Raw genomic sequence first — 24,171 nt, forward strand, 5'->3', positions numbered from 1 at the left:
ACAATTGACACGCAGCACTGTATGCGTTTAAGGGGCACAGTGTAATTACTTGACTTACAGAATTGTGAAATTATTACCACAATAAGTTCAGTTAACATTCAAAAATAAGGTTTTTTTCCTTGTGATGAGAACATTTAGGATCCACTCTCTTAGCAACTTTCAAACTATGCAAACAGCAGGGTTTGCTGTAGTCATCATGGCACACATCATATCCCCAGAACTCATTTATCTTGTATCTGGCGGTTTGTACATTTTGATTCCCCTTCCTGCAATTCCCCCACCTCCCACCCCTTGCCTCTGATCTTTTTCTATTTTCCTAGGAATCTGGTTTTTTTTTTCTTTCACACTCCATATAGTAGTGAGAAACTGCTTTCGTTTTTCAGAGCTATTACAAATAATGACTCCATATAGGCTTCCGTTAGCATATTTTCTTGGAATTGGTAGCAGGGATTTGTGGGTCAGGCACAGCATGCATTTTATAAGACACTGCCAAACTTCTGCCCCGTATGCCTTCCCAAATATGCCAGTATCCTCACCTTCAGGCCAGACTTGATTCTGTGCCAATCTGGCTTGAAAGAGACACTTTGATTATGTTTATCTGTTTTCTTATATTTTCACTGCTTGCACATGAGAGGTTTTAATGGGAAAGATGTCTGTGGATTGCCCCCCTCACTAATGTGGCTCTATTTAATACTTGTACCCCGGTTATTTTTCATTTTATCTACATTGCAAACCCTGGTTCCTTTTTCTAATTGTATTTGCGTGATATAGCTTTGCTTCACCACTATAACTGATAGAGTCAGCATGTTTTACTTAACTTCTTTGCAGACAGAAATTATCGGTTTTTATTTATGAGCTAACTTAAACAAATTTTAAACAGGCTTTAAAATAAAGCCTGTTATTTTAATAGATGGACTTAAATATTTACATTCATTCTCTTTTTTTAATTTTTTTTTAACGTTTATTTACTTTTGAGACAGAGAGAGACAGAGGATGAACAGGGGAGGGTCAGAGAGACACAGGGAGACACAGAATCTGAAACAGGCTACAGGCTCTGAGCTGTCAGCACAGAGCCCGATGCGGGGCTCGAACTCACGAGCCGTGAGATCATGACCTGAGCCGAAGTCGGACACTTAACCGACTGAGCCACCCAGGCGCCCCTTTACATTCATTCTTGTATCAGCTATGTTTGTTATTCCTTTTCTTACATCTTCATGCCTCTGTCTCTCTCTCCTCCATGATTGTAACTTCTTTGCTGTCTACTTTTTGTGACATGGAATGAGTTTTCTTTAATTTATCCTTTAATAATTTAGAATAAAACTTGTTACTATTCCATTAGTGGCCATTCTCGTATGTTTAAATGTCTAATATATTTTTCTTGAATTTTAGCTGCAGAAATTAAATACAGCCTAGTGCTGCCCCCCACAAATGATGAAGAAAATAATACATCTTGACTCTCCATTTTTATAATTTTAGTGACTAGATTTTACTGTATGCTCTATTACAGTTTTATAAAAATTAATTATAGTATTCACATTCCATTTGGAATTCCTTTTGTCATAATTATTTAGATCCTGGAGGGCATGGAGAGAAAGCTGTTGTCTTGGAAAATTAAGGTGAGTAAACTTTGCTTTGCACATTTCTTTTTAAAATTAAATTTGCGAAAACGATTCTATCACAACTCAGATCTTCCAAAAAAGGAGGGCCAGGGCCCATTGTGGCTACCCTGTCTATTTCTAGGTTCCCCTGGCATTTGCTCACTCATTTTGGAATGAGGCCCCTGCACTGGTGAAGGTGACCTAGGGAACCCTGGTGGAGATTGTCAGCCCACAGCAACAACAATCCTGCAAATATCCTACGTTCCTCCCTCTCCCCACTTTCCCCCCTTTATTCTTAAGCTTGCTCCCTAAACGTCCGAGAGCCTGAGCTGCTTTATGAAATCCACGTCAGAGACAAAACATCAGACAAGGCATAGGACTGTCTCTTTGAGTGCTGCGTTTAAGCTAAGAAATCTTAATCCAAGACAGGGCAAGCCTTTCCCTACCCTCCCAATACTTACTTTTATCTCCAGCCCACATGGGTTGATGACTCATTAATGGGGTTGGTCTGAATTTCATCTAATTCCTTAAAGCTGCCCTAGTTTCTTGAGAAAAGAAATTGTAAGTCTGATATCACTTCCTTTCATTTGGCTAATCTTCCTTTCATTTGGCTAATTTCTGTTGATTCCAGAAAGAATACATCTTCCAAGTGAGTTGTATGTGGTGCCATTCTCTAATTTCCACACTGTCCTAGTAGTTCTTTCCATTCTAGTTTTGTTTTCTTTTCTTTTTATTCCATGCAGGGGCAGCGGGAGCAGTTTTGGAAGATGTCCTGGAAGTATAGTGTGTAAGTTCATTTTTGCTTCTTACATCCACCCAAGATGCAAACATGTTTCGTAATTGTATCTATGCTGAATGAACATACCCTTAAAACCTCGATGAGTTTTGGATTTTTAAAAAAACAAGAAAAGCTTAAAAACAGTACCCTTAATTTCACTCTAAAGGGAAGAGGTAATTATCTTCTTTAAGAACAGAATTTCCAAAATAATTCTTTGAAGGAATTTTAAATTTAATGATCACACAGTCCTATAAAATCTAATACTCATTTAATGATTCAACCACTGGGAGTGAATTTGTAGGAGTGAAAGGTAATGAATAGCAAAAATTTAGGGAATTTTATTTTCTTAAAATTTAGAACTCAACAGCAACTCATACATTAATTAACTGAAAGAAATTAAATCTTAGCAGAAAATTAACTAGAGGACATATTATGAAAATAATTTTAAAATTCTTTAATTTTTTGATATATGTTAATGAAGACCATGTTACTATAAAGTCGAAGTAGGACTTCACTACTGTATGAGATGAAATACCTTAACTAAAGATTAATCAAGATAAGAGAGATCTACTATGGTAATTGAACACCGGGATGGTGAAAGTCTTGAAATAACTGCCTTGAAGGTCTAATCGTAAAAAGAAAGAATTCCTTTAGGGCATCTCTGGAATAGTAGCCAAACACCACAAAATGAAAAGAATCAGAGCTGTGGACTTCTATCTCCTCCTAAAGGAAGAGGAAGTACTCTCTGATGATTCTACCACACAGACTGCTGCATCTTAAGGTGTTTACATGTATTATCTCATCCACAGCCTTACATCAACTATCTCAGAAAACGTATTATCATCTTTATTCAACTGACAGCAACAGTGAAATCCAGAGAGATTAAGTCTATCTCCAGAGCCATACAAATAAGTAGGTGAAACCCAGAGAGATTAAGTCTATTTCCAGAGCCATCCAAATAATAAGTAGGCGAGTCAGAGGATTCTTGGGTTTGTAATCACATAGCAGATACTTATCACACGCAATATAGGAAGGCAGCAGCAATGGGAGCCCCACACTGGCTCTCAGAGAGTGCTAAGAAGAGAAATCTTTTGCATTTGTTTTCTACAGGCTTCCATTTTTCTTAATTTCTGAGAATGTTGCTCTGAAATATAAGAACTATTACTGTCGCTGTGAATCTTATTTTAATCCAGTTCTCTGGGCATTCATCCATAAATTATATTACAGATTGTATGCTCCAACCACTTACACTGCTAAAGAAATGAAACAGAGCTGTTTAATTTGTCTTTCTTTGTAAATATACCAATGGTTCCTAAAAGGTTTGATTGCTTTGCTAAGGCTCATGAGTTTCGGCAATTTGTAATTCCGTACATTGCCAAGATATTTTATCTGCTCAGATTTTCTTTCTCTCTCTTAAAAATTATAGCTGATCATCATTTGCTGATTCTGTACCTGAAAATTTTCCTACTTGCAAAAATTTATTTGTTGCTCCTCAGTCAGTACTTGTGATGTGTTCATGGTCATTCACAGCCATTCAGAGCAGCAAAACTTGAGTTTCCTGATGTACACATTCTCGTTTGAGGTGGAAGAAGGCAATGCTCTGCCTTCCTTTTCCAGCTCATTCTGCACACAAGTGCCCTTTTTGTGGTATTTTTAGTGCCACCTGTTTTGCATTTTTGTGCTTTTTCTTGGTGATTTTGCTACCTAAAATGACCCCCAAGAACAGTGGTGCCGTGATGTCTGGTGTTCCTAAATGCAAGAAGACTGCTATGTACTTTTTGAAGAAGATATATATATTGGATAAACTTCATTCATGCATGAGTTAGGATGCTGTTGGTTTTAAGGCCAATGGCAATTATGTATATACATATATATGTGTGTGTGTGTGTGTGTATATTTAACATATATATGTTAATTATATAATTGTATGATTATATATAAAATTATATATATAATGTACATATTATACATATTATATATAGATTATATATATAATATATTATATTATATATTATATATTATATAATTATATATCATAATGATATAATTATTGTACCTGAGGCTTGCAGGAAGTGAACCCTGTATTTCCACAAGGAACAACAGGTCAGTATCCACTAATACAGTATTTGTGGCAACTTTATAGGACATGACTACCTCAAATAATAAGAATCAACTGCATGTGTTTGTACCTTATTCCCTCTGTTGGAGAGCAGTGAGTTAAACAGAGCTTTTCTATGATAACAAAGATACCTTCAAAACTTTCAGAAGCTCTTTCAGAAGTTACTCGTAGTAGTACCTGACTTCTCATTCTTTTTTATGTGGCATTATTATCTCTGGTGCTTATAGCATTTAATAGGTTTTTAAACCAATAATGTATTTTTTAATGTAGCATAATAAGAAACTCCATAGTTTGACTTTTATCATGGTATTTCAGAACCACTGTTGTAATAAAAATATTAAATTTCAAGTAACTTTCCCATAATACTAGGTCAGGAGCACTTAATTTCTCTTTCTCTTATTTAAATTTATCAAATGAAGCAATAGGTTCTGAAAATCGGTGCCTTTTCCAAGAGTACATCAATAAAACATCCAGTAGGAATAGGAAACCTAATAGATAATGACAAAGAGCTGTGTAACTTTCTAATGAATGAGTAATCTACATTCACTGAACTGGGATCAAAATAGTCATGGGAGTACCTGGGTGGCTCAGTCAGTTAAGTGTCCAACTGAACTGATTTCGGTCCAGTCATGATCTCACCATTCATGAGCCCTACATCACTATCTGCACTGATAACATGAAGCCCGCTTGGGATTCTCCCTCTCTCCTCTCTCTCTCTGCCCCTCGCCCCCTCACAATCTCTCAAAATAAATAAACCTTTAAAAAAAAGTCATAAATAGTATTTTTGGATATCTGAACTTGGATCCTCCCCACTCCTTTTCCTTGGTTTCTTAGATAAAAGGAAAAAGACACAGGCAGTATGTTATAAAATAATATTATAATCTATAAAAGGATGAGATTGACATCAGAAATTACTGATAACTCGGGACATGAGACTCATGCTATGCCTATTGTCTAATCCCCGATCATCAATTTAGAAAGACAAAATCACAGATATCCTAGGAGCGGCCATGGGGTATAGTAAGTAGAAGGAGCAATGGTCCATGAGTTTTCAGATCTGGAGTCTGCCCACCCTCATTAACTGTGATTTTGGAAAAGTCACCTAACCTTCATGAGACTCCAGTTGCTCACCTGTGTAATGAGTATAAAAATACTTGGTGCATCTATTCCACAAGATTGAGGTTAGGATTATAGGACATGATATACTGAAGAGTGCTGTGTTAACTCCAAAGGGAAAGTAATGTATGGAATTATTAGCTATACTGTTTTTCAGGTTCACTGGACAAGTTTCTTCTTATAGGAAATTACACAGTACTTTTACAAGTGAAATATCCTTTTAAAAGCCTTGTCGGGTGTGGATTTCTACATAAAGCTTTTTTTTTTTGTTCCAAATGGGACACTGCAGAGAGGGCCCTTGAGATTTTTTAGTATCTCACTTGTGAACTGTCTCTTCCTTGCAGAACTATCATGAATTAGCACTGCTAAGAATTTTAAATAATAAACTTAAGTACATATGTGTTGTTACATCTGAAGTACACTATTCAACAATCTTGAAATATTTTCCAAACTTTATTTTATTTATTTTTTTTTTAATTTTTTTTCAACGTTTATTTATTTTTGGGACAGAGAGAGACAGAGCATGAACGGGGGAGGGGCAGAGAGAGAGGGAGACACAGAATCGGAAACAGGCTCCAGGCTCTGAGCCATCAGCCCAGAGCCCGACGCGGGGCTCGAACTCACGGACCGCGAGATCGTGACCTGGCTGAAGTCGGACGCTTAACCGACTGCGCCACCCAGGCGCCCCCAAACTTTATTTTAAAACATACTTCAATTTTAAACATATGACCAGTTTTGTTCATAACAGGCAACCATTAAATTATATTTTTAATTTCATTATTCACTCTATTTTCTCATTCTTTTTACCCTATTATCGCTCATCATCTGAATACTGAAACTCTATATAAAACTAAGTAACTGATCAATGTTTTATGTTAATAGCTGCACCAGATTTTTGGGCCATCAGGAGAGAAAAATGATAGAAAATGATTTTTAAAAATTCATTTATTTATTTAATTCAACAAACATTTACTAGATGCCTGCTATGCACCAGATGGTGGGAGTACAACTGTGAATAAAACAAAAAGACAAGGGTCCTATTCTCAATGAGCTTACATTCCAGAGAAATTCAAAGTGAAGAGGGCCCCGAGAGGGCAAAAAAGACAGAACTTCCAACTGCCCAAGTACATACAGGGTGATGGGGGTCAGAAGCCTGGAGCTGGGTTCACTGTAATACTGTCTTCTACCCGCAGGGGGCCACATCATACCAATGACTCTTTCAGCCTTGGCTGGTAAAAATGGAAAAGTGTCGGTTTTATAAAGATTTTAAGAATCTTAGGATGAGAGGGGTCTATGTGAAGTAATTACATGAGTCTCCAAAGTATCTTTAGTTCCTGGAGAAGAACTGAATATCTGCCTTTATGAGGGGGGGAAAAAAACAGAAGAAGAAGAAAAAGTGTAAGAGATGTGATGGCTATTGGATGCATTCCTTCATTCAGCAAATATTCATTGAATGCCTACAGAGTACCCGTGTTCTTCCAAGCCCTGGGGATAAAGTGATGAGGTCAGTGGTCCATCACTGCTCTTAGCTTATAGGGAACTGGTCTAGAGTGATGGGCAATGTATAGTACTATGAATAATGTGAAAGCAATGTCCAATATTTATTGAATACTTTCCACGTGCCAGGAACTATTCAAACATCTCACATACTTATCTTGTCCAAGTGGTGTAGCCACACCAAGCAGGTGCTAGTAGTTTTCCCATTTTGCAGATGAGGTAATGCAAGTAGGAGGAGATTAAGTAATTCTTAGTTGAGGCAAGAGTCAAAGTCAAACATTAGACATCCAAGAACACTGGTTAATCACCAAACCATGATAGATACTGGGGTGAAGCCCCCACTTGCGCTAGTTCTGTGTCTTTCAAAATAAATAAATAAACTTTGTAGAAAATTAGTCAAGCTCATATGAGGTATATGGATAGTAAATGGGAGAGAACAAATAACAATTTTTTTTTAATTTTTTTTTTCAACGTTTATTTATTTTTGGGACAGAGAGAGACAGAGCATGAACGGGGGAAGGGCAGAGAGAGAGGGAGACACAGAATCGGAAACAGGCTCCAGGCTCTGAGCCATCAGCCCAGAGCCCGACGCGGGGCTCCAACTCCCGGACCGCGAGATCGTGACCTGGCTGAAGTCGGACGCTTAACCGACTGCGCCACCCAGGCGCCCCCATAATTTTTAATAATAACAACGCAATAGAAAAATAACACAACATAGTTGCTATGTTAATGTGGTTGAAATATATTATTTTTTGTTAGAAAATAGCACACCTGTTTTCTGTTATTTATCTAAATGGAGAGAATCCAATACAGAGAGAATCTAAATAGAATCTAAATCTAAATAGAGAAAATCTGATATGACTCACATAGTGATTTTGAAACTTGAACACAGAAAATCTCTAAATGACAGTGAATCTCAAAACGGCCCTGGGTCAGTTTTATGGCAACCTCTCCCAATGTATACTGGAGGTTGATGGTGGCTCAGAAAAGCAGCCAATAGGGTAGGAAAAGCTGATTTTTAAAAGTAACTTGGCTGACCTATATGCAACTTCCCTCTCAAAGTTCCCTTCCATCTCTTATTTCTTCACTCCTATTTGCCAAAAGACAAACTGGTTGAGAACCTTGGCTTCCCTGCCCCCTCTGTCAGCACCCCCCACCCCTGTCACCACTACATAAAGTAGCCTCAATACAATGAAACCATCTGCTTCCTTATGGACAGAACCACAATGACCTTTGAGGTCGTTTCTCTTCTTTTTAGGAGAAGATAATGCTTATACTAATAAAAGCTTGAAAATAATAAGGGATATAAAAAGAGTAGTGATGAAAATACTAATAATAATAGTAATAGCTAACACTTATCTAGCTCTTGCTATGTGCCAGCCACCATTTTAATGCTTTATAAATTAGACAATTAATCCTTCAAGCAACCCCATCAGGTGGATGTATTACTGTTATCTCTGTTTCACAGATGAGAAAATTGGGCACAGAGAGTTAACTTGTTCAAGTATATAGCTACTAAGGAGCTGAACTGAAATTTGAACCCAGTTGTCTGGAAAGAACTATTCTTATTTGGAGAAATATTCAGTACAAGCTCTGAGTCAAGGGTGTATCCTAAAACGCAAAGTAACCTGGAGAACAGTTTCATGCCTCTCCAGGCGGAAATAAGAGGCCTAGGACGTTCAGGACACTACAAAGTAAGAAGAGTAAAGTAGCCTGACCAACGCAGAAGAGGATTAGGGTGACAGAACTCGCTAAACATCTAAGGACCTGTTTCCTGAACTCTTGTGTTTATGTCTTGCTCTTTGACTTTACGTGTTCATTACATTTCTTTCTTGTTCTTTGGAAATTCTGATAGGTTCCCTCCACGGACCTTCCCCAGAGGTGTCCTGATTAAAGGATATTAGCAAAAGCATCCGTGACCAGAGCAGCACTACAGGTCTGCAAATGGTAAATTATTCTAATTAAGGTTGTAAAGAAATTAAATAAACCAGATTGTTTCACACGCCCAAGAAAAACACACAACAGGTAAAAGTTAGGGCTTTGACAAATGAACAGATGAGACATAATTTCAAAAGTCAACAAGTGATGCCTGTTCCTAGGTGGGTGACAAAGTTTTCTGTCCTTTCTGAGTCTGATTCCTGGCAAAGGGAATGTTAATACATTTTTTTCTGACTTCATATGATGGCTGTGAAAATTGAAGGAAATGATCAATGTAAAGACCTTTTGAAAATGTATAAGGTATTATGCAAATGTAAGATTAAATGTATCTGCAACAGAACTGATTATCAGCTTTTTAGCCAAGTCTGATGAAAACTCTAAGTACACTTCAGATTGAAAGGAACATATAATTTTTAGAAATAAGTTAGAATTTGACTTCATGACCTTGGCAATAATTCCATTTTAAATATTCAACAGTATATTTATAGTCTAGATCTCTCTGTAATGCATACATTTCTTTAATCTATGATTAGCCAACTATATTAAGAAACAAAAAAAGATAAATTTTTGTTCAAATTTACGATGTAACTTTATATAAACTGAGATGTATTCATTTGTTCATTAATTCATTCAGTGTGCCAAGTAAGGTTCTAGGCACTTAGATACACTGAAAATGCAGTCAATATTCCTAGCTGCCTCAATCCTTACGTTAAACTGGGAGGAGACGAATACATAGGTAAACAATCATTATTTTTAGTATTCACTATACATCTCATAAATAAATGAATAACCACCATTACTTTCCAAACCAATTTAGTGTACAAGTCACTTCCACGTATCTCCTCTCCACCTTCTCTGTGCCTGACAGAAATGATGTGAGCTACAAACATATACCCCACCTAGAGAGGGAGAGGTGCTACATTCTGGACTGAGATAGGAATACTCTGCTCATTCCTACTCTCTTCTGGACGAGAAGCTAACCACCTGTGACAGACATATTGCTCACCCTACTCTAATGCTTCTCTGTTCACTGAAGCTTCCCCTTATTTTCCAAATAAATCCCACTTTCTTCCATAATGAACACCATACCACTGACCCTGCAACACCATTTCCATCCAGTGAGCAGGCTCACTTTTTGCCTTTAAATGTTTAAAAAAGACATTTGTTTTTTTTTTTTAATTTTTTTTTCAACGTTTATTTTATTTATTTTTGGGACAGAGAGAGACAGAGCATGAACGGGGGAGGGGCAGAGAGAGAGGGAGACACAGAATCGGAAACAGGCTCCAGGCTCCGAGCCATCAGCCCAGAGCCTGACGCGGGGCTCGAACTCACGGACCGCGAGATCGTGACCCGGGCTGAAGTCGGAGGCTTAACCGACTGCGCCACCCAGGCGCCCCAAGACATTTGTTTTTTTTAAACAAAAAGTTATATGGTCCCTTCAATCTGAAGTATACTTAGTATTTTCATCAGACTTGGCTAAAAAGCTGATAATCAGTTTCATTGCAGATACATTTAATCTATCATATATATATATATATATATATATATATATATATGCAATATAGTTGGAAATATAAGGCTGAAGATGGAAGAGTTTGGCTAAATTTCTCAGAGGTAGTAAATGCAAGAGGAAGGGCTCAGCTCAAGGCTTTAGGACAAAAAGTTCCTAGAGTATCCCAGAGACTCCATGAGAATAGGAGTATCTTATCAGGTGCTGACCCTGGCAGTGGTAGTTTGTGGTAAAATCCCTCACACTGCTTCCTTATTTGGTGTTCATATAAGTTAATTAAATCAGAGTGTGGGGGTGCCTGGGTGGCTCAGTCAGTTAAGTGTCCACCTCTTGATTTCAGCTCTGGTCATGATCTCACGGCTTGGGAGTTCAAGCCCTGCACCAGGCTCTGTACTGCCGGTGCAGAGCTTGCTTAGGACTCTCTCTCTCCCCTCTCGCTTGGCCCCTATCCTGCTTGCTCTTTTTCTCAAGATAAATAAACGTTTAAAAATTAAAAAAAATCAGAGTATGTATAATGTATCCTATAATTAGTTTCTCTCATACACTTCCTTCTATTCTTTTTTGAGGTTATAACAATTGTATGTCCATTTAGAAGATGAAATTAAAACCAACTATTCTACATGGCTTTCATCGATTTACAACTTTTGATGGACTTCTGACATCTTACAATTTTGTCCCTTAAAAATCTCTCTTGGGGCGCCTGGGTGGCGCAGTCGGTTAAGCGTCCGACTTCAGCCAGGTCACGATCTCGCGGTCCATGAGTTCGAGCCCCGCGTCGGGCTCTGGGCTGATGGCTCAGAGCCTGGAGCCTGTTTCCGATTCTGTGTCTCCCTCTCTCTCTGCCCCTCCCCCGTTCATGCTCTGTCTCTCTCTGTCCCAAAAATAAATAAACGTTGAAAAAAAAATAAAAAAAAAATCTCTCTTGATTTCTAGGACAAGGGATGTTTTATGACTGCTTAACTGTAATTTCAAGCCCCATAGGACAAGTATAGAGGGCCTCGTTGAAATTCAAAGATGGTCATCTCAAATATTGCTGTTCACAATCCCTACGTTGTTTTCTTCCTACAAATTTGAGCATAGATAGTTGGCGTCTTTAAAGCTAAGTATAATTCATTGGACCACAAAATAAATCCTAGGGATCACTCAAAAATTCACTCAAAAATGTTTATTGAACACCTACTGAAACTTCGCCTATTGTCCTAGGCACAGGGGATACAAAGTGAAATAAGATCTAGTCCACAAACATTCAAGTGACTCACAATCCAGGGAAAAAAGAGAGCTGCCTGCCCCTCTCATCTGGGCAGAGAGGATGGGGGCAAGAAAGGCTTCCCTAAGCTGACGGAATGTTTGCTTAGTCCTAAAGATCCAACTGTGTTAATCTAGCCATGACATTTTTACATGACTCAACTTTCCTTTGATTTTCTTTTCCTTTACACGATGGGGATAAATCTATTGTGATAAAAAGTTACACATAAAGACATCCTTAAGAAATAAAAAAAAAAATCTTCTTCTGGATAAGCAGCAGGAACTTAGTAGGACTCACTTTTCTTTTTCCCTTATTTATATAGTTTATGTTAAAAGCATACATATTTCTCCCATAATGGAGCTTGAAATCAAATATTTAACCATGCTTTTCTGGGTGTTATTTTTGAATATGTCTTAGAACCCTTTTATCTCGAATGTGTCATGCCCAACCTTGCTCCAAGGATGCCCTCTATGAAAGCATGGACTCACCTCAGGGAAAAAAAAAAAAAGCATTTTTAATTTGACTCCAAAAATTTTGACATAATTTATTATCAACTTGCTTATTTTTAATTTTTTAGAGAGAGAACACAAGCAGGAGAGAGGGTCATAGAGAGAGAGAGAGAATCCTAAGCAGGTTCCATGCTCAGTGTGAAGCCTGAGGTGGGGTTCAATCCCACGGCCTTGGGATCATGACCTGGGCTGAAATCAAGAGTCAGAGGCTCAAGCAACTGAGCCTCCCAGGCACCCCTGACATAAATTTAAATATTAATAAATCATATAATTCTAAAATGTAAATACCCACATTTAAAAAAATATGGGCTCCAAACAGCAAACAAAATACATGGACAACCTCTTCTGTGGGAGGAATTTGTATTATTCTTTCTTCTTGAACTCATATATTAATTACACTACCTCTATAGAACTGATCGCTTGTTAGTCTGCTTTATAACAGAACTACACTTAGAAATTAGTTGACATTTGAAAATTTCCTATGATTATAAGGCTTCTATGAAAAAATTTTCTGATGTCAGTCATCTTTACAATTGTTATTAATCTATAGTTTATGAAAAAACATAAATATATTGCAAAATTTTCTAAAGAATAATTTTTAAAAAGTGAAACCTTATTGCAAAATTTTCACTTAATATAAAAGCTTTTTCTTAATAGGAAAATTTCATAACTGTTAGAAAGTCCACTGTAAAAAAAAAAAAAAATGAGGAAACATAGTTGTTTAAATCTATGGTTCCCTGGAAACCTTGACAAGTCTGTGAATACCTCCAGAGGAAAATGTAGCCCAGTCCTAACTATTCTGAAATTTCCAATGTGATTTTCTCCTCTGAGAATACCATTTTGAAGAGTGATTTTAAACTGTCAAACATAGGAGATATATGAGATTTTCAGAACTGATATATTATTATTGTCTGCCTTTTTAATTCCACTTTGATTTAAACTCTAAAATTAATTAGTTTTTAAAAAGCAGTGTTTGTTTTGGCATTTGTCAATTTTTTATCACTCTTTCTTGCATCTCATTCTTTCCTTTTCAGCATAATTTCCAAGATACAAATAGAAGTCATTCCCTGTTTTTGGAAGAGGGGAGTCAGGGTAGAGAAGAGACTGGAATCCACTGCACTTTTTTTTAGCAAAATAATACATTAACTAAAAATAAACAATGCATAACCTTCTCCCAGAAAAGATAGAGACTGTTAATGATATACAGCTTTGACGTTACTTAAAGCATGTTTTGCTATGCTTTTTGTGTGGTCCACATATGCAGACATATATGCACGGTGTGAGTATAACATAAATTTACTTTCTTCTGTAGTTCTGGAGTAAGTCTAATAATTTCGAGTGACTTGAGTATTCTTATTGAATATATGCCAGTCCCCTGTAGTTTTCCAAAAGGATAACATTTTCTCTCTGTCTTCCTTTTTCTCTCTCTGTAAATTTCTGTCATTCTCAACTTGCTCAGAAAGATTAAGCAGTAGAAATCTAAAGTTTAGAAAATCTGCTTTGAAAGAGAATACTTCTTTACTATTATAAATTGTTATTCCCCAGGGGTGGGGCAGAGAAGGTTTGTAAAGGTTTATATGCATTGCCTAACACAGAATATTGATTAGTCAACCATGCTGGATAACGTGTGATATTAGCCTTAGACTGTGGAAAAATAATGCAGGCAGATGGACATAAACCTATTAAAAAAAAACAAATAAAACACAGTTCATATTCTTTCCAATTTCAGTGAATAATTCATATTATTTAAAATGTTTCATACATTGTTAAATATACAAAGATCATAAATGATACTAAAACATTGCAGTGCACCTACTATTAAAGGTTACCAGTAGCTAATACTTTTTTCCAGCTCAGAGGGGAGAAGATTTAAATGCCATGAGGAGCTAAAATGATCCATATCGCTACGGTTATGAGCCTTGAAACTTAGAGTGTGCACCTTAAAATCAATTTCAAAGTTTCCAAGGAAACCAATGAAGATATTTCAGACAAGATTAATGTGATTTGCAAATCAAAATCCACTTAAGACTGTTGTCACAGCATTACGAGTTAATTGGTGCTTGCCACATTTTTTTAGAAAGCCAGAAAAAAATCTTATATTCATAAACCCAGCAATAACTGAGACAGCAGCCCTCAGTTTCTTCTCTGCTTCGTTAACATAATATATTTTGAACACAATGAAGAATACATAAAAGAGTCCTTTGTTACGAACTCAGATTCTGTAAAACCTTAAAAAAAGAGAGGATAAGAGAATCAAAAAGCCCACAAATCTGTGGGGATGTGCAAAAGAGTAAGAGAGAAAACGACCGATTGAGTAAACATTTATGACTGATGCTCTGCTAGGTGTAAAATGCGATTTGGTTTTGAGATCCCATTATATTGATGAGGAAACTGAAATTCAAAAAGTTAAGTCACTGACACAAGGTCACAGCTGATAAATGCTGAGTGAGGATATGAAGCAGTGTTTCTGGTTCCCAAACTCATGGTCTTCCCAGCGCATCATGCAGAAAGAATGGTAAGTGAAGTGCAACGTGTTCAGGGTCCTCGCGGAAGTTCTAAGGTGCGGAGTTCAAGTCCAGAGCTGATGTATGTCTGAGACAAAGAGCTAGAGGTGAGAGAAAGGTCATACCGGAGGTATGCTGAAGGGTAAGGTTCATTCGTGGACCCTGCCTGTTACCTCTCCTTGACTGCTGGCTGATGTGGATTGGGGACCGTCTCTCACTTACCGTTGTTCCTGCCACTGCATGAGCACAAGGCCTTGCACACCCCTAAATGCTCAGTATTTGTTGAATTGCATTGACATAATTGGTTGTGTCAGGTGTGAAATAAAACTAATTTGTGAAAATGTCACCTGGGGCTTTGAATCTTCAACTTCTAATTTCCCAGGGTCCACCTAACATGCCATCTGGCATGGTCCTGCTACTTATATTGTGACACAGACTTCAGTTGGGAAGTCCTCTGTGTCTATGTTCACTACAGTGGCCTGAGGCATACAGATGCTACATGGGACCAGGATCTCTAAGCAAATGTTTATAAAGTTTGCCCCAAGTTTGTGCTGGTCACTTCAGAAAGAGGTTGTGGAACTATTCACTTTGATATCTCCTTGTGTTTCTGTGTGACTGTGCTTTGGAAAGACTGCCAGTATCTCATTAAATGTCTTCTCAAGGTACTGCACGAGCCGTTGTGCAGGATTGAACCTCCAAAGTGCATTCAGCAATTGCTAAGTAGTGTCCTGGTGATTCCATTCCCAGAATTCACTCCTGACACATTTTATCTTAAGGGTCTTTTCATCGGGTGGTTTGAATAGAGAATTGGAATAGTCAGCTAGGCAGTGGAATTTGGGTCCTCTCTATAAACTAAGCAGAGTTACTCAGCTGGCAACACATGTCTAAAACAGAAATATGTTTCGGAAGGATTTGCGACAACAACAACAACAACAAAAAGAAGAGTTTGCAAGCCTTGTCCTCTGCTTCCCTGCCACCCCAAGGAAAAAGCCTGACGTATAGCCTGAAACTTGACAAATACCACAGTGATCTGGGAGTACAATGTGTTATCACTTTTATTATAACAGTTGGGAGCCAGCCAAGGCTTTATAAAGAAACCATAAAGCAACAGCAGGAGTTTGGGCAGCCTTAGAAAAATATTTCTTGGCTTAAAGAGAAACTTCTTAACAAGAATCTGACACCTCTAACTTAGCATGAAAGCACAGACCAGGTCAATCACAGAAAATTCAGCTTGCCAGAATTTGTTCCATTGCAATAATAGAAACACAATGGCAGAGCACATTTAGTATATACTTGGTAGCCTGAGAACAGTTGCAACCATTTAAGACTAAGTTATTGAAATTTTGTATTGGATGCTCTGCTAAATAGGGCTTCAGCTATCTTCCTACTTATCTCACTTTATAGTGTGTTCTAAATTTGGACAATAATGAGGGGTATGACCTTGGCCTGGTAAGTCCTGCCACTCTCTGGAGCTCAGTTGCCTCATCGTTAGCTGAGACCATTGAATTGAATCATTTCTCAGGCTCCCTCCAGCTCTGACATTCCACGGCTGGAGGAGGTCCTGGTCTAACACTGACAGTAGCATTCTGGGCAGGGAAGAGTTTTAGTGCATACAGCCCCTACACCCACAGAAAATTCAGATCCTGGCCAGGGTCCTCAGGTTTTCTCTCTTGTTTCACTTTCCAGGGTTCTCATGACAGCCTTTGCCTAATGTGATTTAAAACAATCTAGAGGTGCCTGGGTGGCTCAGTCGGTTAAGCGTCTGACTTTGGCTCAGGTCATGATCTTGCAGTCTGTGAGTTCGAGCCCTGCATCGGGATCTGTCCTGACAGCTCAGAGCCTAAAGCCTGCTTCAGATTCTGTGTCTCCCTCTGCCTCTGCCCCTTCCCCCACTTGTGCTCTGTCTCTCTCTCTTTAAAAAATAAAAAGACATTAAAAAATTAAAAAAAAAATCTAAATCTCCCTTCTGTTAAGAGAATGTAGAAGCAAAATACTAAAAGTCCCCCCACCCCCTCTTTGCTCAAGAGGAATATAAAAACAGATATGCAAATCTCCCTTTAAGCAGGTACTTAAAATTTTTTTAAAGTTTATTTTGAAAGAGAGAAAGAAATTGTGCACCTGAGCATGGGAGGGGCAGAGGGATAGAGGGAGAGAAAGAATCCCAAGCAGGCTCCATGCTGTGCTATCAATGCAGAGCCTAATATTGGGCTTGATCTCACAAACCATGATATCATGACCTGAGCCCAAACCACAAGATTTGGAAGCTTAACCAACTGAGCCACCCAGGTGCCCCTAAGCAGGTTTGTATTAAGGGGTTTTGTTTTTTTTTTTTTTTGGCAAATCACATGGACTTAGAAGTACTGTTATGTTTGTTGTTTCAGCTCATGTTACAAAAAACCTCTGTTATCCAACCAGAGAATCACACAGTGTAGACTATTTACCACTCAGGCATAAAAGTTCTGCCTCTAATTTCCCAGGTTAACATTTCAAAGTAAGACTGAAAACTAAGTGAGCTATAATAGTCTGTTTTCCACCCCCACCACTCAATACTCAAACAATGAAAAAAAATAATACCTCTCCTGCTGATATGCTTATTAACCAAAACTGTCTTTTCAGCTTTAATTGCTAGACCTGAGAAAATTGAGTCTTCATGAAATAGTACTTCTAATTCATACAATCCAGGAATATTAATATTTATTTAAATTATAAATGATCTTGCCTATAGTCTTCTGTATTTTTTTTAACTTTCCTTTTCATTCTTTGATCTTCAAAAAGTCGGCATGGGGAGTCCAGATCGTTTTTGTTTTCATCACTGCCATGGTGACTAGCTATTTTTTGCTTACTAAGACTTTAAATGAGATAAATGTACTTCCTGTTGTTATTATGCCTAAATATAATGGGATGTTTTGCTTGTACCCTGACACCATCAAAGCTCCCTACCTTCTTCCCATTCCACCTCCACCTAGGGGTGCCTGGGTGGCTCAGTCTGGTAAGCATCCGACTGTGGCTCAGGTCATGATCTTGTGGTTCATGGGTTCGCGCCCTGCATCTGGCTCTGTGCTGACAGCCTGGAGTCTGGAGCCTACTTCAGATTCTGTGTTTCCCTCTCTCTGCCCCTCCCCTGCTCATGTTCTGTCTGTCCCTCTCAAAAATAAATAAACATTAAAAAAAAAAAAAAGAGGTCCACTTCAACCAGAATGTTTCCATCCTGATTCAGGTCCCAAAACATAATAACCACAATTACAATTTCCTAAGTGCTTCCATTGTGTCACTTGAAGAAAGGCACCTGATTGTGTGAGTCAAGTGATTCACAAGGAAGCTAGAAGGTGTCCTCAGTGAACTGGTATTAGGAGAGCTTGTTAATTCAAACAAACCCCTACAGCTGTGCTTGTCAATGCAAGGCCTGCGGTGCACTGCTCCAGGGATCCTGACAGCTGTAAAGGACGCAGTGATGCAAGTGTTTCCTTCAGTTTGCATCAGGAAATATCAGGCAAAAAGGTTACACTAAAATCTGGAATGCATAAACTGAAATCAGCTAGTGAATAGAACTTACTGAGGCTTCTAATGCAGACTTTGCTGAGAAGTCTGTCACATGATACTTGGCCAGAACGTTGCAAAGCTCTGAACACACATATCCATGGATAGTTGAGACTCCAATCATTTTCCAGGAGAATATTTTGTCATTACTGAAGTCCCAGTGTTGTTTTCAGTTGGTCATGATTTTCAGTGACTGATGTCCATGGCTTTATTTATTTATTTATTTATTTTGAGATGGATCTGTTATTTAATTAGGTTCTTTGTAAGAAATTTAGAACACCAATTTGTAGACTCCATTCGTGAGAGCAAACACAGAGTGGAGGTAGCCCTGAAGCCGAGGAACCGCTTTGATTTTTGGCAGAATTTGCGAGTCCACAGCTTTCTGATCAACTTCGCGCTGCTCTGTAATCTCATATTTCTCTTTCTCCGTGTCGAAGATCTCACCTTCCTGGTGTCTGGGCTTACGCAGCTTCTTCTTCTTAAAGTAAGCATCAGTGAGGTGTTTGGGGATTTTTGCATTGCTGATATCAGTTTTGGTGGAGGTGGCAATGACAAATTTCTGGTGTGTTCTACGCAGAGGAACTCGATTAAGGGACAGAGGTCCAGTCACAAGTAGCAAGCCACTGCTCAGTTGCTGCAGGAAAACCACTCTCTTGCCTCTGTGGCGCCCAGTGAGGATGATCACAATGGTCCCAGGAGTGATGCTAGCTTGCAGTTTCCTCACATGCTGACTAAAAGGTTTTTTGCCGTGGCTCAACAGCTTCCGAGGCACATCTTCAGTAGGGTAATACCTAGGCATTTTGCGAAGTTTAACTACTCGGGTACCACCATTCTTGTCACCACCAACTGGTTTTGTGACAGTAGTAAGAACCTTCTCCTTCTTTTTCTTTTCAATCCTGGATTTAGCTGCTGAATACTTCCTCTTGTACATGGCCTTTCCCGAATACATAGCCGATCGGGAATATGTGCCAATTCCTCTGACTAGGACAGGGTTTTGGCTGCAGTGGGGCTTCCCTTTCTTTGGCGTTTTAGCCTTGAGGTTACCCTTCTTAACCTTGCCACCAGCATCAGCCTTCTTGGCTTCAGGTTTCTTCTCCTTAGCATCCGGCTTCTCAGCTTTTTCGCCCGCCATCTTGCAAGATGGGAAAGCTCCATGGCTTTAAATAATTCAACATTAATTCTTATCTTATGTCATCATCATCCACTTAGATTGTTCTGAACTGTTTAGTTAATCCCATGATGCATATTTGTATCAGTGGCATTCCTAGACAATAAGCTTCCAATAATTTCACAGGTAAACAGCACACATACATTACAGTTCATATATGAGGTAACCATACTCCTTTTTTCTGAAATAGATACACCTATTTCATAATTTTTCCGATACAGTGCCACCTTATGGTCATTTTTTTCCTACCTAAAACGTACGTGGGTAAGATAATGGAGACATTATCTTTTACCCTACCTAAATGTGCCATAATAGAGTGGTTGAAATTCAGCTGTAAGTTATAGCATAGATAGATGAGAAAATGATTTCCTAAACAGCATTGCCCATTAAGGATCAGTATTCTAGAGAGGGAGAGGTGCTAGATTCTGGACTGAGAAAGGAATACTCTGCTCATTCCTATTGTCTTTTGGACAAGAAGCTAACCACCTGTGACAGATGTATTGCTCACCCTACTGTAATGCCTCTCTGTTCACTGAAGCTTCCCCTTATTTTCCAAATAAATCCCACTTTCTTCCATATTGAAGGCCATGCCACTGACCCTGCAACACCATTTCCATCCAGTGAGTAGGCTCACTCTTTACCTCTTTTCTCTCTTCCCTTATTTATCCATTCATCTCTTTTCCTTTTTCCCACTCCATTGCCAAGTAGTTGAGAAAGCAGTTCCAGCTGCTTAGTTTCCTCACTGCCCATTCCCTCGTTGGAATCTGATCTCCACATCCTTTTCTCATTCCCTTTTGCTGGCTCCTCTTCTGGCAATTTCTCCCTACATGTTGATATTCTCGAAATTCTGACCTGGTCCTTCTCTTTGTTTCACTCTGCATGTCCTTCCTGAATGATCTTGTCCACAACCATGCCTTGAATTACATTGTAGACACCAAGGACTCAAAAATCTTCCCATCTGATGCTGACTTCTCTCCTTTACTCCTTTACTCCAGAATTACATTGGCAGCTGCATACTGACCATGTGTGGCTAAACATCCAGCTAGTTGTAAATCTTGTAAACACCACCATGGTATGCAAATTTAAGAAACTCTCATGCTCAGTGGACCATGAAAGTAAGGCAAGTGTGGTAGAACTTTATGGGAAAAGCATAAAACTCAGAAATCCTGGCTCCAATCCTGGCTGTGTCATTTTTAGCAAATAGGGAAGACTCTTCATCTCTCTGGCTCTTTTTTTTTTCCATCTGTTGACTATGGCTAATAACATTTTGAAGATTTTTTTTGTGAGGGATTAAATCAGATAATGTACATAAAGATGCGATATAAGCTGTGAACTCTTATTCAAATGTCTGATATACTATTATTTGAAATGCTGTTGGACAAACAGGGATACCCATTTAAAGTGAAACAAAATGTAAAACCACCAGGAATGCAAATATCAAACTAATCTGACTTGGCAGGGGGACCTGGGTGGCTCAGTCGGTTAAGTCCAACTTTGGCCTAGGTCATGATCTCGCCGGTCCCGAGTATGAGCCCCCCATTAGGTTCTGTGCTGACAGCTCAGAACGTGGAGCCTGCTTCAGATTCTGTATTGCTCTCTCTCTCTCTCTCTCTGCTCCTCCCGCATGCACACACACACTCTCTCTCTCAAAAATAAACATTAAAAATAATTAATCCGACTTGGTAAGCTAAATAAATATTGACTGAATGGCTTCCAAATATTAGTGTACATCTGGAAGTGCTTATTGATGCCAATTCTTGGGTTGGCATCTTAGATTTCATTGGTTGGGAAAGAGGCCAGGTTTCTGCATTTTAAAATTATCCCAGTTGATACTGATGAGTCAGGGCCATACATTGAGAAAGAGTGAAATATTAGGCACTTGAGAGACTACAGGTCCCCAAAACTCCATTCTAGTGACTTGAAAAGGCATCCAGATTAATCCCCTATTAGGAAGCATTTTGATTATTTCATATTATAATGGATTTCAAGGCTTCCAAATTTGGGCTTTGTACACAGAGCAATCATCCATCACCCACCCCCAATACATATACACAAACATACACATGTATATTTACATATGTGTATCATAGACTGATTAATGGAAAAATTTTTCCTCGGAATATATGAATACATAATAATGTAAAGACACAAAATAATGCAGACATTAATTAGGCAGTTAAAAGTTGAATATGCATTGCTATAAAATATCAAATGTGTTTCTCTTTTTCTTGTCATACTGTTGATTGTGGGTGGCATAAAGAAAAGACTACCAGCCAGCAGAGGCCAGGGAATTGCTAAGGAAGGGCCAAACCGGAAACCAGTAGATAATGCAAGTCATTAGGCATGAGTCTTCTCAACAGATACGCTTCACTATTTGGACAAACAAGCATCAAGAGATTTCCAAGCTGGTGGCTCAGTTAATATGTGAAGTTCTTTTCAGTACAACAGGGAGCATTTCTAGAGTTGAGATTAGAACTAGAGATGCATTTCAAAAATACTAATATAGTCTTAATTTTATTTTGTAGATACCATGTTTAGGGATGTTTAAATTTTCCATTTGGATAACTATATGTGTATTGTATGTAGGCATGATACAAGTATACATATAATACACTTAAACGTGTGTGTGATATTCACATACATATGTAAATGTATATATGTCCATGTCAATAGAAGTTAAGAGAGTAAATCAGGTGTCTTAATTTTTGCCAAAGTCAGGTAAAAGTCAACTGTGTAGTGGCTTACTTTTTTTTTTATCAGTAAGTTTCGTGTCTTGAAATGACGAAGTGTGGGACATTTTATAAAGGAGGAGAATGATTTGTGCCAATATATACATTCTAAAGATGTCATAAATTCTTTACTTCTTTTTAACTAAAAGTCTTGGATGATGAGTTAATTCTCACATTATACTGGGTAAATGTGTTTTGTTTTTAGGACATGGTTTGTTGTTTTTTGTTTTGGCTAAACTAGTTCATGGTGAATATTTAATTTACAAAATAGATTATAATACCAATACTACCCTTTATAACTGTAGTAATAAAAATACAGTATAGCTTTTCTTTTTTGTTAACAGAGATGCATGGGTGTTCATCAATTCTACAAATTAGAAGATTGATGCAATTTAGCTGAATCAGTGGAGATTTTTATTTTTTTAATTTTGTGTTTTAAAATTTTAATTATCCCAGAGCCTCTGTAATTTTGAATGATGATGTGACATTCTTAGTGGGGTGTGATGTTTTATCTTTCTTTCCAGATGCATCTCTGAACTTGTGCCAGGGCACGTTAATTTGCAAGTGACCACTGATCATGATAGCTTTGGGGAAAACATGTCAGAACATTAACACGTTAATTCCGTTCATCACAGGTTTATGGTGGAACGGATATAAAGTTTAAAAACATGCAAGGATTATTAGAATTCAGTTTAGATGCACTCTTTGTTTGTCTACCCTTTTATCAAGGTCTGCCAACTTTGTGTGCCAGGTTCCTCTCTTTTTCCATTCTAGGCCACTTCCAAAGCTACAGGGAAATCAAGAGGAAAATAACAGCCTCAAATTTTCCATGACACTGATGGTTGGACTTCAGACACTCTCCAAAGGCCAGGGGAAAGGGAGAACACATGGAAAAGATACAACCAACTTTGTTTCCCACTTCTCTCAGACGTTGATTGAGAGATGATCCCATGATGAAATATTGAAGATAAAATGAAATAAAAGCAGAAACAAAATAGACAAAAACAACTTGCTTAGTAGTGATTTGTTCTTCCTTTCCCCTATAAAAATCTGCTCTCTGGTTTCTGGCCCAGCATGTAAACAGCTTGGAAATCGTTATTCCCATCTATCCTCACAAAACTTTAAAAAGCTGAATAAAGCAAAAACCAACTGTTTCTTCCTAGATCCATCAGAGAACGGAGACCAGAGGGCAAATCACTGTCTCTAAACTAGAGAGGCAGACAGGCATATACGGAAAATCAGGACTCACTGGAGCAGAAGCCCAAAAGCAGAAACCTCCATCTGGGGTAGGAAAATTAAAACTGTTAACTGACTTATTGCTGGAAGCTCAGTATGAACAAGCTAGAACATTAAAAACTCCAGGGGACTGGGGCCATCACCCATTTGTGAATTTTACCTCCAGGAGCCCTACCAGCTTCTCACAGTGAAGATCTGAGAAAAATTCCCTCGTGCTTCCAACAAGAAAAGGGAAATAGCAACCATTTTGAAATACACCCAGAACATTCTGTTCTTTTTAACAAAGCTTTTCTCAGGCGAAACTATATTACAGTGCCTAATAAACTGGGGTTATATCTGAGTCTAAACTACCTGGGGGGAAGGGAAATACCAATTCCAGCCCAGTCTTGTCTGCTTCCTGGGGATAAACAAATAACCAATTTAAGCCCCTTATACTGTTCCTATGTCACTTAAGGGAGGAGGGTGGGGGCCGGGGAGATCATCTCAAACAACCAAGGAGCATCTGTGAAGGTCACAGCTCAGGGGCACAATAAAAGACTGAGATCTAATCACTGGACTATATACTGCTTCCCTTCCCACACTTACACACAACTCCCTCCGCATTGATAAAAGGTTTCTGTATAAAAGAAGAAGCAAATGTAAAAAACAAGACAAAACAAAACTCATGTCTCAGACCTTATGTTAGA

The 24,171-nt window shown here is 38.3% G+C and overlaps 2 protein-coding genes across 11 annotated transcripts in view; both read right to left on the reverse strand.

Annotated features, from left to right (window-relative positions):
• The window catches only part of RGS7 (regulator of G protein signaling 7), a 525,490-nt gene that overhangs the window by 100,957 nt on the left and 400,362 nt on the right, over window positions 1-24,171 (reverse strand). The window lies entirely within an intron of this gene.
• On the reverse strand, window positions 18,586-19,506 carry LOC123585202 (60S ribosomal protein L6-like). The gene has a single exon (XM_045453101.1). The coding sequence runs from the start codon at window positions 19,482-19,484 to the stop codon at window positions 18,624-18,626; it is 861 nt and encodes a 286-aa protein (XP_045309057.1). The 5' UTR covers window positions 19,485-19,506; the 3' UTR covers window positions 18,586-18,623.

This window comes from Leopardus geoffroyi, chromosome C3 (assembly GCF_018350155.1).
Source record: "Leopardus geoffroyi isolate Oge1 chromosome C3, O.geoffroyi_Oge1_pat1.0, whole genome shotgun sequence".
NCBI classification, from domain to species: Eukaryota; Metazoa; Chordata; class Mammalia; order Carnivora; family Felidae; genus Leopardus; species Leopardus geoffroyi.